Source organism: Portunus trituberculatus, chromosome 46 (assembly GCF_017591435.1).
Source record: "Portunus trituberculatus isolate SZX2019 chromosome 46, ASM1759143v1, whole genome shotgun sequence".
NCBI lineage: Eukaryota > Metazoa > Arthropoda > Malacostraca > Decapoda > Portunidae > Portunus > Portunus trituberculatus.
The window spans coordinates 7,071,556-7,084,751 of record NC_059300.1 but is presented as its reverse complement, the minus strand read 5'-3'; the positions used below and the strand labels follow the sequence as shown (position 1 = coordinate 7,084,751).

The window sequence follows — 13,196 nt, the reverse complement described above, 5'->3', positions numbered from 1 at the left end:
AGAGAGAGAGAGAGAGAGAGAGAGAGATGGTGTTTTCTTGTACTTTAATAATCTTTGGCCTTGAAAAACTTGTCCCATTATCTGTTGCAGAAATTAGTTTGTTTCTCATTCTCTTCCTTAGTCGACCTCGCGGAGAACCATTTGAGTTCCGCCTGGGATCGGGGCAAGTGATCAAGGGCTGGGACCGTGGCCTGGAGGGCGCTTGTGTTGGGGAGAGTCGCCGCCTCACTATTCCACCGCATCTCGCGTATGGCAGCAAGGGTGCAGGAGGCGTCATCCCTCCAGGTAAATGATGTGGTATCCCCGTGCACTCTTGTGCACATCCTGAAAGGTAAATAAAAATCCGTAATTCAGCTTTGAAAGATTAAGAATGTCGAGCGTATATCTTAACTTCAAGCATGCTGGAGAGAAAGTTCAGAGCATGCAAACTTTACCATGAGATATATATATATATATATATATATATATATATATATATATATATATATATATATATATATATATATATATATATATGAATGCACTACTGACCTTTATACCATCTTGTTGCGGAATTAGTAAGATACAAAACATATACTAGTTAGTGCTGAGATACAAATTTATGAACTGCGTCTCAACATTCCAAGCTAGATTTTTGTTGACGGGAAAGGTGTAGATATATTTTTAGCATTTTTTACGTAGAATTGTTGATCTTAATATACACTGGAAAAAACGCCTATGACATCTATAAAACTTTCTTCTTTAGGTTTTTTAAAAACTACATCCCATTGGTAGCATTGTAGACATTCTTTACAGTAATTTCCATGTTGTATCATCAACTGACCGACAGACGCGACGCTGATCTTCGAAGTGGAGTTGATGCAGCTACCGGACAAAGTGGTGCGGGCTGAAGAACAGCCTCTGCGTCGCCCTGATCCCAGTCATCAGCAACCGTCTGCACCAAGCAAGCTGGTAGTGCAAACATTGGTGCGGCCTCCGACATGCAGCCCTGTGACTCGCCGCGGCGATACTCTCACCGTTCACTACACTGGTCAGCTCGTGGACGCCAAGAAATTTGACTCGAGGTGATATAACAGTTTCTCTGAGAATTCGTGATTGCCCTTTTCCGCAAACACTAGTCTCTGCTGCCCCATCAGTTTGTGTACAATTAACGCAATATATCTTACATACAGTTGAGTTCCAAGTTACTGTTATATATCAACCTCATGAGTCATAATTTACTGTATACTGCATGCCATCAAATATACTCTTGACTAACTCACCTTTCCTGGCGCAGCGTGGATCGTGGGGAACCCTTCGTGTTCCAGCTGGGACAAGGCTCAGTTATCCCTGGTTGGGAGGAGGGTATGGAGGGCATGTGTGTAGGGGAGAGCCGCTTGCTGGTGGTACCGCCCCACCTCGCCTACGGCAAGAAGGGTGCCGGCGGCGTGATCCCGCCAGGTAGGACACCGTTGCTTCACTTGTCCATTATAATATAACATGATATACCGTGTGAATTTCTGTATTTCTATGCAGTTTCTACCATGAACTTAATTCACTCAGTGTAATATGTTTCGAGAGTCTGCGGGTTTACTCTCTCTCTCTCTCTCTCTCTCTCTCTCTCTCTCTCTGAGTAATCCACAGTAGTCTGTTTCAAGTTGCAATGGTGGTTTCTGTGAATAAAAATAGTCGTATTAGTCTAATACCGTAAATATTTTCGCAGATGCAACACTTATCTTCACAATTCAGCTCCTGAATATCAACTGAGCCTCGTTGTCTTGCTGCAGTCCGAACATGTGCCAACAAATGACATTGGTAGTAAAAGCTTCATTCTGCATTGTTAGTGTTCCCATTTTACATTCAAAAGCTGCATCATTTGTAAATGCAGTCGGAGAAATTATGGAGCAAAAAGTTTCAGATACATTTTGCGCCATGGTGTGCAGAAAACCCATTTCTTGTACGGATATAGATGATCTTCTGTTACCTTATAATATACAGATCAATTTATGAAGATATTGATTTCATATTCTTGTATGCTCTTATACTACCTAATATTATGCGGTGAGAAAGTAGATAGTGTATGTGTACCTACTGGTTAGTGAGTTTCTCATGATCAGTGTGCCTATGTATGTACTGCCAATATCCAAAACAATATTGAGATTTGTAGTATACACTGTATAGACCAATATCATATTATCATGTAACCAATAACCATTTGGGCTATGCATGCGTAAGCCAGCCCAGCATGATATTCTGTAAATGATGAATTTATTTTATTTTAGCTTTTTTTCTTTTCTATAGAAAAAAAATAATAAAAAATTAAGAAAGAGAACAAATTTTGCTCCTGTGCAATGTCATTTTATGCATCTATGAGTTAACATAACATTTAATTTTTAAAACCACAGTAGCGATTAAAAACCGACATACTATACGTCCGAATGTATCATAGAGACTTTCGTTTGCTGTGTTACTTGAAATTAAAGCAAGATCCTCAAATATTTTTAATATTTAGGGACGAGAAAATAAGCATTTTGAAAGAAATTATAATGTTGTGGGTTTCAGTTAACGTATTTTTAAATTGGATTGTTTTATCATTCACTCTAGCCTTGAATTTAGTATATCGAACATTGCTTTGGCGCGAGGTGGACCGAGGTTATATATATGAGTCGAGACGGAACAACTGAGGCAGACCAAGGCAGTGGTGGCTCATCAAACATCAAGGCGACGAGAGGTCTGGAGACGTAAGGTATTATGGTACTACCTCAGTATTACCCTTTCCTAACATTTATTAATATTACTGTGATGATCCTCTCATATTGTATAAACTGAAGTGCTAATATACGCATCATAATAGTCATTTGAGTTGTTTTGTGTCAGGCTGAAGGAAAGAAGTGAGGGAAGTATAATATTTACCGACCTTCGTATCCTGATCGTTGACGGTTTGAACGGGACATGGATTTATGGTCATCATAGGTGGCCGGTAATGAGGCAGGATGGGAGTGATGGAAAGTGGTTTGTTATCATGGCAATGAAACGCCGGGGAAGTACGCGCCAATTGAAGCTTTCAAGAGACGATGAGAATGGAGACTAGGATGTGCTGGCGTTCTAGTCCTACTATTCCCATATTAGATGATTAAGATAGTCGTTGATTACAAGTCATCAGTTCTTTATGTTAAAATTATGTATATTCGGTTTAATTAATTAATACATGAGAGAAAGTGCGTTTTAACGCCATGGTGCTCGGGTAGAAAATGGCGCCTGGTCGGTGGCCGTTATCAACCTCGACGAGGACCTGTAGTTTGGAACCGGCTGTTTTCATTGTACTGGTCTGTGAGATCACAGGATATGAGTCGCTTTGGTTTGTGTTTGCGATAGAACCAAATGACAGTTTGATAATGAAACTATTTTATTTTTCGTTGTAGATTTGGAGTATAAAATATCGGAAATATTCCATATTGTCTCATCTCCGCACATGCCCCAGTGACCTTGAGGACTTGGAGGGAAGCGGGATCTATAGGCGTGGACCATGGAAATGGTAATTTTGGGTACTGAGTGAAAATAATAGCTTAAAAGAAAGCAAGGTAAAAATTTACATGGTTCTTCAGTGCCAAATTATTGGCGTTTGTCAGACTTTATTGTAGGAAATGTAAAATATAGACTTTCGGTCTCCCCGACGAACTGAATAAAAACAAACTTATCCAAGCTAATCAAATTTAATATGAACTTAATCTAACTTTATATTGCGGTGTCGTTCAAAAGTACTAGTCAATAACAATATCCTATTCCGTCAAGTAAAAACCATAAACGTATAGTAAAGTGAGTACATGTACTGCAACATGTAATCATGCCATGACAAGGAATGACAAGGACTAATAATAAACACTAACTGAACGAAATCCGAACTATACTTGACCTTACCTTACCTTACATTATATCTTACTTTAATTGACCTAATTTTAATTTGGCTTGACCTGACCTTACCTTACCTTACCTTACCTTACCTTACCTTACCTAATTTTACCTCACCTTATTGTACCTTACCAAATTTTACCTCACCTTATTGTACCTTAATTAATTTTACCTTACCTTACCTTACCTTACCTTAAATTAACCTGACCTAATCTAAGCAAACCAAACGGAAGTAAACCTGACATAATGTAACCTAACTTATCTTTATCTGACATGGTGTAGCCTGAGCTGAACTAACCCAACCCAGTCCAGTTCAGTTCAGTTGAACCTAACCCAACCCAACTCAACTCACAACCCAACCCAACCCAACCCAACCCAACCCAACCCAACCCAACCCAACCCAAACTATATGCAACATATTGTAAATCTCTTTATTATGGAAACTCTTAATCTCCATCAAGAACTTCACTGAGAAAGTTCCTCCATATCTGTAAAGGTAATAAAATAAATACTCAAATATGATTCACTTCTTTGGACTAGTGAAGCTTGGAATTGCTTCCTAGATCTCTCCTTTCACCATCTGTAAAGTTGGTCTCTTATTGACCAGCATTCAACGAAAAATGTTTTCATGTGCCTCAGTATTTAAATGTCTTTGTCACCTCTCAGTCCTAGTAATGTTCTGAATCCTCTTGTCTTCCTTCTTTCTCTCCTCCCATTGTTCCCTACCTATGATTCTTTCTACATGCCTTTCCAGATCTTATCTTTGCACCTAATATTTGTCAAACTATCATAAGATGCTCCACAGTTTCCTTTTCCTCACCACACATTCCATATTACTGTTCACTTGCATCTCTCTCTCTCCCACATACCTCTTCTTTTTCCATTGCTGTGTTTAAGTCTCGTATGTATTCTGACTAAGTGGCTTCCTTGAGGTCCCACTTAGAATTTCCACTTTTTAGTTTCCCTTATTTCTTGTCCTCTGTAATTTTTCCTTGTTACACCAATCATTATATGGTCTGATACAACTACATTTTCATTTGACCAGAAACTCGTCTGTTCTTTGTCTACGTCCTCATTTACTAATATGTTGTTGATCACTATCTGGACTACATTTCCTCGCCCGTGTTGTCTGATGTTCAGCTTCCCAATTCTTTATTGCGAGGTTAATTTCTTCACAGTAGTCCAGGAGTATTTGTCATTTACATTTACCGCCTCATTTTTCATGCCTACCTAAACCACTTACCATTAAAATTGCCTATTATAATCCATTTATCATTTCCCATTTTCTTTATTTCTGTCAGGGCCTTATGTTTTTTCATATTTTCTCTATTTTCAGCTCATTTTGCCATATACTACTGTGATTTGCAACTTTCTTTATTACCATTAACTTGACTGTTAGAATATTTCTATTTTCAATTCTAAGATTAGTACCATCCCTTTTCATTTGTATTTCTTGGTATGTCATATTTTCCCTCTTGTCAAAATTCCATCTCCTCCCTTTTTTCACCACTCCTATTCCTTTTCATCCTTCTTGCCAGGCTGTTTTTCCCCATGCCATCCTGTCTGTGCTGCTGCCATTATGTCTAGTTCTTTGCATTCTTCTACTACTGTTTTTCACTTAGATTTCATTCCATCGTCTTTTAATAATGAAGCCACATCCAAGTCTGTTTCTGTTATTGGCTCTTTCCTATGGGTTATTTTTAAGGGGACCGTCCGGTGGCCATGGTATTGAAAAATCTGAAAAATATCGAAAATGCCCAAAACACCACCAAAGCATCCCCAAACATATGGCAACTTAGTGATGGAGTATTTTTGGGAAATACGCTAAAATACGTGGGGTATTTAAACTTTAAAGGGCCCCTGCCATGCCCACTACAGCCCAGGGCTTCCCCCCTCCCCACTCTGTACCATAAATGATGATGATAAGCATGTAAAAAGCCATGGAAAGTGGTTTCTTTGGTAAGGAAAGGTGGGCGCTGGCAACTTAGTACTATTTTTTTTTTTTTTATGTAGGGAAGAGGGCCAGCCAAGGGCAAAAAAAAAAGTTAGAAAAAAGCCCACGAGCGCTGGCTCTCCAAAGAGTAGAAAAAGTGCCAAAACCGTCAGCCAGAATTAGGGGAGCAAATGCCTCGATACCTCCCTCTTAAAAGAAGACAAGTTGTAGGAATTTGGAAATACAGATGCAGGGAGGGAGTTCCAGAGTTTACCAGTGAAAGGGATGAATGATTGAGCATACTGGTTAACTCTTGCATTAGAGAGTTGGACAGAATAGGGATGAGAGGAAGAAGAAAGCCTTGTGCAGCATGGCCGCAGGAGGAGGGAGGCATGCAGTTAGCAAGATCAGTAGAACAGTTACCATGAAAATAGCGATAAAATATAGAAAGGGATGCAACATTTCGGCGGTGAGAAAGAGACTGAAGACAGTTAGTCAGAGGAGGGAGTTGATGAGACGAAGAGCTTTCGATTCCACCCTATCAAGCAAAGCTGTGTGACTGGAACCCCCAAACATGCGAAGAGCTTTCCACCCTACAGCAAAGCTGACTGGAACCCCCAAACATGCGAAGAGTACTCCATACAGGGACGGATAAGGCCCTTATACAGAGTAAGCAGTTGGAGGGCGAGAAAAACTGGCGGAGACGCCTCAGAACACCTAACTTCATAGAAGCTGTTTTAGCAAGAGATGAGATGTGAAGTTTCCAGTTAAGATTATGAGCAAAGGACAGACCGAGGATATTCATTGTGGAAGAGGAGACAGTTGAGTGTCATTGAAGAAGAGGGGATAGTTGTCTGGAAGGTTGTGTCGAGTTGATAGATGGAGGAATTGAGTTTTTGAGGCATTGAAAACTACTAGATTTTCTCTGCCCCAATCGGAAATTTTAGAAAGATCGGAAGTCAGGCGTTCCGTGGCGTCCCGCGTGATCTGTTAATTTCCTGAAGGGTTGGACGTCTCTGAAAGAACGTGGAAAGATGTAGGGTGGTATCATCAGCGTAGGAGTGGATAGGGCAAGAAGTTTGGTTAAGAAGGTCATTAATGAATAATAGAAAGAGTGGGTGACAGGACAGAACCCTGAGGAACACCACTATTAATAGGTTTAGGAGAAGAACAGTAGCCGTCTACCACAGCAGCAATAGAGCGGTCGGAAAGGAAACTTGAGATAAAGTTGCAGAGAGAAGGATAGAAGCCGTAAGAGGGCAGTTTTGAAATCAAAGCTTTATGCCAGACTCTATCAAAAGCTTTTGATATGTCTAACGCAACAGCAAAAGTTTCACCGAAATCTCTAAAAGAGGATGACCAAGACTCAGTAAGGAAAGCCAGAAGATCACCAGTAGAGCGACCTTGACGGAAGCCATACTGGCGATCAGACAGAAGATTGTGAAGTGACAGATGTTTGAGAATCTTCCTATTCAGGATAGATTCAAAAACTTTAGACAAGCAAGAGATTAAAGCTATAGGACGGTAGTTTGAGGGGTTAGAACGGTCACCCTTTTAGGAACAGGCTGAATGTAGGCGAACTTCCAGCAGGAAGAAAAGGTAGAAGTCGATAGACAAAGTTGGAAGAGTTTGGCCAGGCAAGGTGCAAGCACAGAAGCACAGTTTTTGAGAACAATAGGAGGGACCCCATCAGGTCCATAAGCCTTCCGAGGGTTTAGGCCAGCAAGGGCATGGAAAACATCATTACGAAGAATTTTGATTGTAGACATGAAATAGTCAGAGGGAGGAGGAGAGGGAGGGACAAACCCAGAATCGTACTATGTGTACTATGGCGTACTATGTGTACTATGGCGTACACAGGAACACACCCTCTCCCCTTCCATTTCAGTGTACATGTGACTGTGGGAGGAGGATCTGTTGAGTATCTCACCTGTTATTTCACACCTTGCAAGCCACAATCCAGCCTATTTTACCTGCCTTTTTTGCCTCACAATGTCTAAACAAACGGTGCAAGTGGAAATTACAAGTTGTACCGACCATGCATGGATGGGAGACACCCTCGCCTTTGAGCGACTAATAAGTACAATCATTGAAGGGGCGGCCAGGTACCATATGAGTCTTACAGAATATTCTAAACATGCCTAAAAAACATATATGATGCCTTTTTCTAAGTTTCCACTTTTTATCATTCAAATCGTATCTTCTCCCAACATTTCTTAACGGATTTTCAATTTTGAGGTATGATTTTGAAGCTCAATGAAGCTGCTACATTTCCATCTCATAGAATTTGGATTTTTTTTTTTAAGTGCTGCAATAAAATTTTATAAAAAAGAATAGAAAAAATTAAAAAAATCTACCTCTTCATTCTCCGTCTCTGCAGTATCCTCATCCCCCTCTCCTGCTAAGCACTCTTTACTGACCTCTTTTTAACCTGTTATACAGAACCACCACACATTGCTAATTTTCAGTACTGGATTATTCATCTGATACACGTACCCCAAACATCTAACATAATATCAATCATTACATCTGGCATGCCAGCCATCTACTCCTCCATTGTTTAACTACATTATTGCACCCTTTACAGTCACTTTGGTACGTCATTTTGTCAGCTTAATTTAGCCACAAGTAAAAGAAATATCAGTTTCTAAGTTTCCAAGGGTCACCTTAGTGTCCTCTTCTCTCTGTTCCTCTCATTACACAAGTCTTGCTTTGGCTGAGGGAACATGGACAGTCTCTCTCTCTCTCTCTCTCTCTCTCTCTCTCTCTCTCTCTCTCTCTCTCTCTCTCTCTCTCTCTCTCTCTCTCTCTCTCTCTCTCTCTCTCTCTCTCTCTCTCTCTCTCTCTCTCTCTCTCTCTCAAAAAAATAAAAGTAATGGCATTTCAATTAATTTAAATTAGAAAATTGATTTTGAGTTGCAAGGAAATTGAGATACAAGCTTCCTCATGGAACGTCTTTAAACTCGCAAGTCGAAGCACCGTTGTATGAGGATTTTGGGAAGTATTAGATATATCTTTGATCACTTTGTCCTGATTGTTAGTTTATTTTTCAATATGTAGTAGTAGGACAATTTTCTGTGTAATAAGAGAGATGTATCTTAATTATGTATATGGATGAATTTTTACTGAATGATAGGGATAGATATTTAACATTTGAAATGTCATGGTTTTTAGGAAGGCTATTAACTTGTTCTAATCATCCCTGAAAACCTCGTCACCCCCCCATTCCTTGTTAGTTTGAATCAGAAGTGCTGGGTGAGATGTGTGTAGTGACCAAAAGTAACTCACTTGTATAATGGTAATCTGGGATAATGGTCGCATAACCAAGTAGAGGAAGATATAGGATTGATATGTTTGGTACAAGAATATAAGATGGATCTAGTAATGTTAAACAGTACGGGAAAAGGGGTACACCTTCCTCTGATACCATGGCTTCCTTGCTGGGGGATATGGATACACAATGTGAAGTTGTACCACGTCTATGTCCCAGCATCCTTTCTGGGTGCAACTCTTGGAAGTAGGCAGGCCTACGCTCTTCTGCTCCAGGTCCAACTCCTATGATGTCCTGTAGTGTCTGCCCCCCCCCCCGCTTCCCAGCTTCTGCTCCACCCTGTATTCTTCATTAGAGGAGTAATGAGTAAGCTGGCTCATAATGGCTGCCATTTGCCATCCATGTGTTTTGTATTTTTTTTACTTGACTGCTTTCCCTTTGTCCTATGGCACCTATCCATCTTCCTTGAGGTAGTTGTGCTAATCAAGATTTACCATCACCTAAATGAGTTTTCAAGACTAGCACAAGTAAAAACTGCAGTACATTAGTACGTTCATAATAGCACCAGAAATGTGGATAAAAAGGCATATTGTAGAATAGGTTGATTAATAAATTGTTTTGTATATTTATGAGAATTAATTATTTCAGCATTGATTTTGGAGCAAACTGCAGCAGGCATCATGGGACACCGCAAGAATTATGGTAGAAACTATTTCCTTAACCAGAGCATCCAAAGTCATAGAAACTTGTCCAATGGATTCAGAACATCACCACCAAGCCCATCTCTCAGACCTCTCAGCCACTCCAGTCCAGTGCGTCAGTCAAGTACTAGAGCACCCCGCAGATCACTGTGGGGAAATGGAGGCAGTTGTAACAATTGCAGTGCAAATGAAGATAGACCAACACTCTGTGGCCGAAACAAGCATTATAAATGGCCTGTGACCTTTGGTAATAGCATGAAGAGCCTTAACTGCTTAAGTCTTGGTTGCAATGGCATTAAGAGCATTAGTACCAATGAAGAAAGCATCAAGGATAGCAATGTTGGTAGTGGCAAGAAAGTCTTACCACGCCTGTCTAACCCACTGCGTTACAAGACTGAACTCTGTAGAAGTTTTGAAGAGAGTGGAGACTGTCGGTAAGGATCTGTTATGCTGATATTTGCAATCACTGTTGTATACTGTTACATAAAATATTTGCCACAAGATCATGGATGTCACTATATACTAAAAGAAAATCAAATCAAGTTTTTTAATTGTTTTTCTAATTTTTACATTTTTCAGCGTGCAAAGAAATAGGTTTGATAAGGTTCCTGAGTATGTGCATGTCTTACTGTAGTCCACTTGTGTTTGATTCTGCCCTATAAGGATCAAACCCTTTTCATATCCATTCACTCGTATTAAAGTTTTCCCATTGCTTTTCTGCCCTAGCAGATTCTGTACAACAATTACACAATTAATTATTCTGCTTGTCTACAGTTTAGTGACCATTTTAAAATCCCAAATTACTACTAACCTGTTTTTTTATTTTTTTATTTTTTTTTATTTATTTTTTTTATCGCATCTGATATATAGTTTACCTATTCCTGTCAGTAGCTTTGTCCCTAAAACTTTTTTCTGGTAGAAATTATTGGTATTTATTTATTTATTTTTTTATTCCTCTATTGACATAAGCAATTGGGTTTAAATATAATATGTCTTGACTTTCTAAATTTTCATATTTACACTTTAAAGGGGAGCATGAAGTAATGTGGAGAATTATCAAGGATTTCTTCATCAGGTTTGGACAAGCTTGCACATTTGCCCATGGTCTTCGTGAGCTTCGTGCTGTTCTACGACACCCAAGATACAAGACGGACCTATGTCGCACTTACCATGGTGCAGGCTACTGTCAGTATGGTGCCCGGTGCCACTTTATTCATGATCCAGATGAAGATGGAATTGCTGCTCTGAGGGGATTCAAGTCACATTCCCAGCTAGATGGACTTAGTAGGACTGTATCATCAATGTCACCAAAGCCTGTAAATGTTGATAATTTAATTATTCGTAACTTACAACAGTTTCATGCAAATAAAGCAGCAGAAGATAGGTTGACATTTTTAAATTCTTCAGGCAATAGTAATGAACAACTCAGTTCCACTGGGTATGGTAATGAACAGCTCAGTTCCATTGGAGAGCTTTATCCAGATTTTCCATCTTTGAACATGTTGACTATTGGCCAAAATGGTCTGTCTGGTTCAACATCAGAGTCTCATCTGCAGGATAACTATTTTGGAACCTCTGATGACCTTTCTGAGTCTTCAATAAATTATATGGACATGAAACCACCTATTAAGGAAGGCACAGAAGTAGGGAGGTATTTGCTTCCATGCAGTGGGAAAAGGTTTGATGCTACCTCTGAACTCCCTAATCTGTTTCCTTTTACCTACTTGGATGCTGAGCACTCTTCCAGAGATATTTGGCGGCTTGGTGAAACCTCCACCCAATATAAGACTGTTATTGGCAATCCAATGGAGGTGTCTCGCAGCCTGCAGATACCAAGTATTGAAGAGCTGATTCATATGCCTTGAAGATAATAGTTAGGTTTCATGTGTGAATGCTTTTTGAATTTTTATGAAATTATAGGAGTAGATGTGAAGTAGAATTAATGACTATCCCAGGAAGGTTATGGAGATATTTAATAATTACAGCTTTTGGTTATTGTAATGGAAAGTCATTATCTTGTTTGTATTGGATTTTAAGTAAAACATGAACTTTAATTTTCAGAGTATACATAATTAATATTGTGGTAATTATAATTTGAGTGACAATCTCCTCTGGAGAGAATAAAAATGTGGAGTAGGCTAAATAGTCAAAAATATTTTAATTTACTGGTATTCTTTGTACCATTTTTAAGTTATAAGCTTTTAGTAGGGATTTTAATTTTTATTTGACAAGCTAAGTAAAGCATATATAAACCTACTTGTTCCTGTACATCTCATCTTATGATGGTAGTATCCATCTTGTTATAAGAGTTAATACTGGTAATCTTTGTCAAAAATAAATACATTTTTTAAGATAGAATTTTTGAGAAGTATCAGTATTGATAATATTCTTTGCCATAATTATTTCCAGCTGTGGCCTCATTTACAGTTGAGTTATGATTAGTTTAACTGTTGTCATCATTATTAGAATTGTGTGCAAGATTTATCTAATCAGGATTTTTTGTCCTATTCCTTATGTGATCAAAAAGTATTTACTAAATTATTTTTTTTTATTTTAGGTTTTTGAGCTTAATATAATATCACTATTAATTTTTGTTTCTCTGCCCACTACATAAAGAAGGAAAGAAATGTAGACTCCAAATATAGGAGGAAATGGTGCCAGCTGTCGAGGAAATTTCTTGATGAAATGTTGCCGACATTAACCCATAAGAGGTCAATCTTGTACGGATATGAGAAATTTGTGGTTACTACCTGGTCAGTCTTTTATATATATATATATATATATATATATATATATATATATATATATATATATATATATATATATATATATACACACACACACACACACTGAGCCATTAAATTACAGACCAGTGTCAAATGTTGTGGGGAAGATTTTTTTTATTAAAAAAAGTGGGTTAAACATCTGGAAGAACAAGATATATCGAACAGACAATTTGGATTTGGGACAGGATGGTCACGTGTATCGAACTTATTAAGTTTCTACTCGAGTAATGGAAGGACTGGAGAGCAGAGATGGATGGGTGGACACGGTATACCTGGACATAAAAAAGGGTTTTGATTAAGTCCCTCACAGCAGACTACTTTGGAAGTTAAGGAGCGTAGGAGGACAGAAATTTTGTTAGATTGGATAAGGGATTATTTGAAGGACAGACGAGAACTCTGATCAGAGATACATACAGTACTCATCTTGGGGTAAAGTAACAAGTGAAGTGCCACAAGGGTCGGTGTTAGCCCCCATTATGTTCCAGATGTGTAAATGACATTCAAAATGGGGTAAACAGTTATATTAATTTGTTTTGCTGAAATTGGAGCTCAGTGCCAAGAAATGTCACGTAATGGAACTAGAATAGAGTAAGAGAAGACCAGTATGGAACTATCTG

At 38.8% G+C, this 13,196-nt stretch overlaps 2 protein-coding genes across 4 annotated transcripts in view; both read left to right on the top strand.

The window, feature by feature from the left end:
• Positions 1-1,830, top strand: part of LOC123520122 (peptidyl-prolyl cis-trans isomerase FKBP10-like) — a 5,268-nt gene extending 3,438 nt beyond the window's left edge. For both annotated transcript variants that reach the window (XM_045282055.1, XM_045282054.1), the window contains exons 3-6: positions 122-285; positions 830-1,064; positions 1,277-1,440; positions 1,703-1,830. In XM_045282055.1, the coding sequence (XP_045137990.1) occupies positions 122-285; positions 830-1,064; positions 1,277-1,440; positions 1,703-1,746 (607 nt within the window). In that variant the 3' untranslated portion in view covers positions 1,747-1,830. The remainder of the gene's footprint in view (positions 1-121; positions 286-829; positions 1,065-1,276; positions 1,441-1,702) is intronic.
• A 700-nt stretch (positions 1,831-2,530) lies between these two features.
• Positions 2,531-12,381, top strand: LOC123520121. Of its 2 annotated transcripts, none has more exons than XM_045282052.1 (3): positions 2,531-2,720; positions 9,741-10,227; positions 10,869-12,381. In XM_045282052.1, the coding sequence occupies exons 2-3, from the start codon at positions 9,773-9,775 to the stop codon at positions 11,656-11,658; spliced, it is 1,245 nt and encodes a 414-aa protein (XP_045137987.1). In that variant the 5' UTR covers positions 2,531-2,720; positions 9,741-9,772; the 3' UTR covers positions 11,659-12,381. The 2 variants fall into 2 exon arrangements, with proteins under 2 accessions (XP_045137987.1, XP_045137986.1); XM_045282051.1 differs by having other exon boundaries at positions 2,531-2,725.
• Positions 12,382-13,196: the final 815 nt, after the last annotated feature.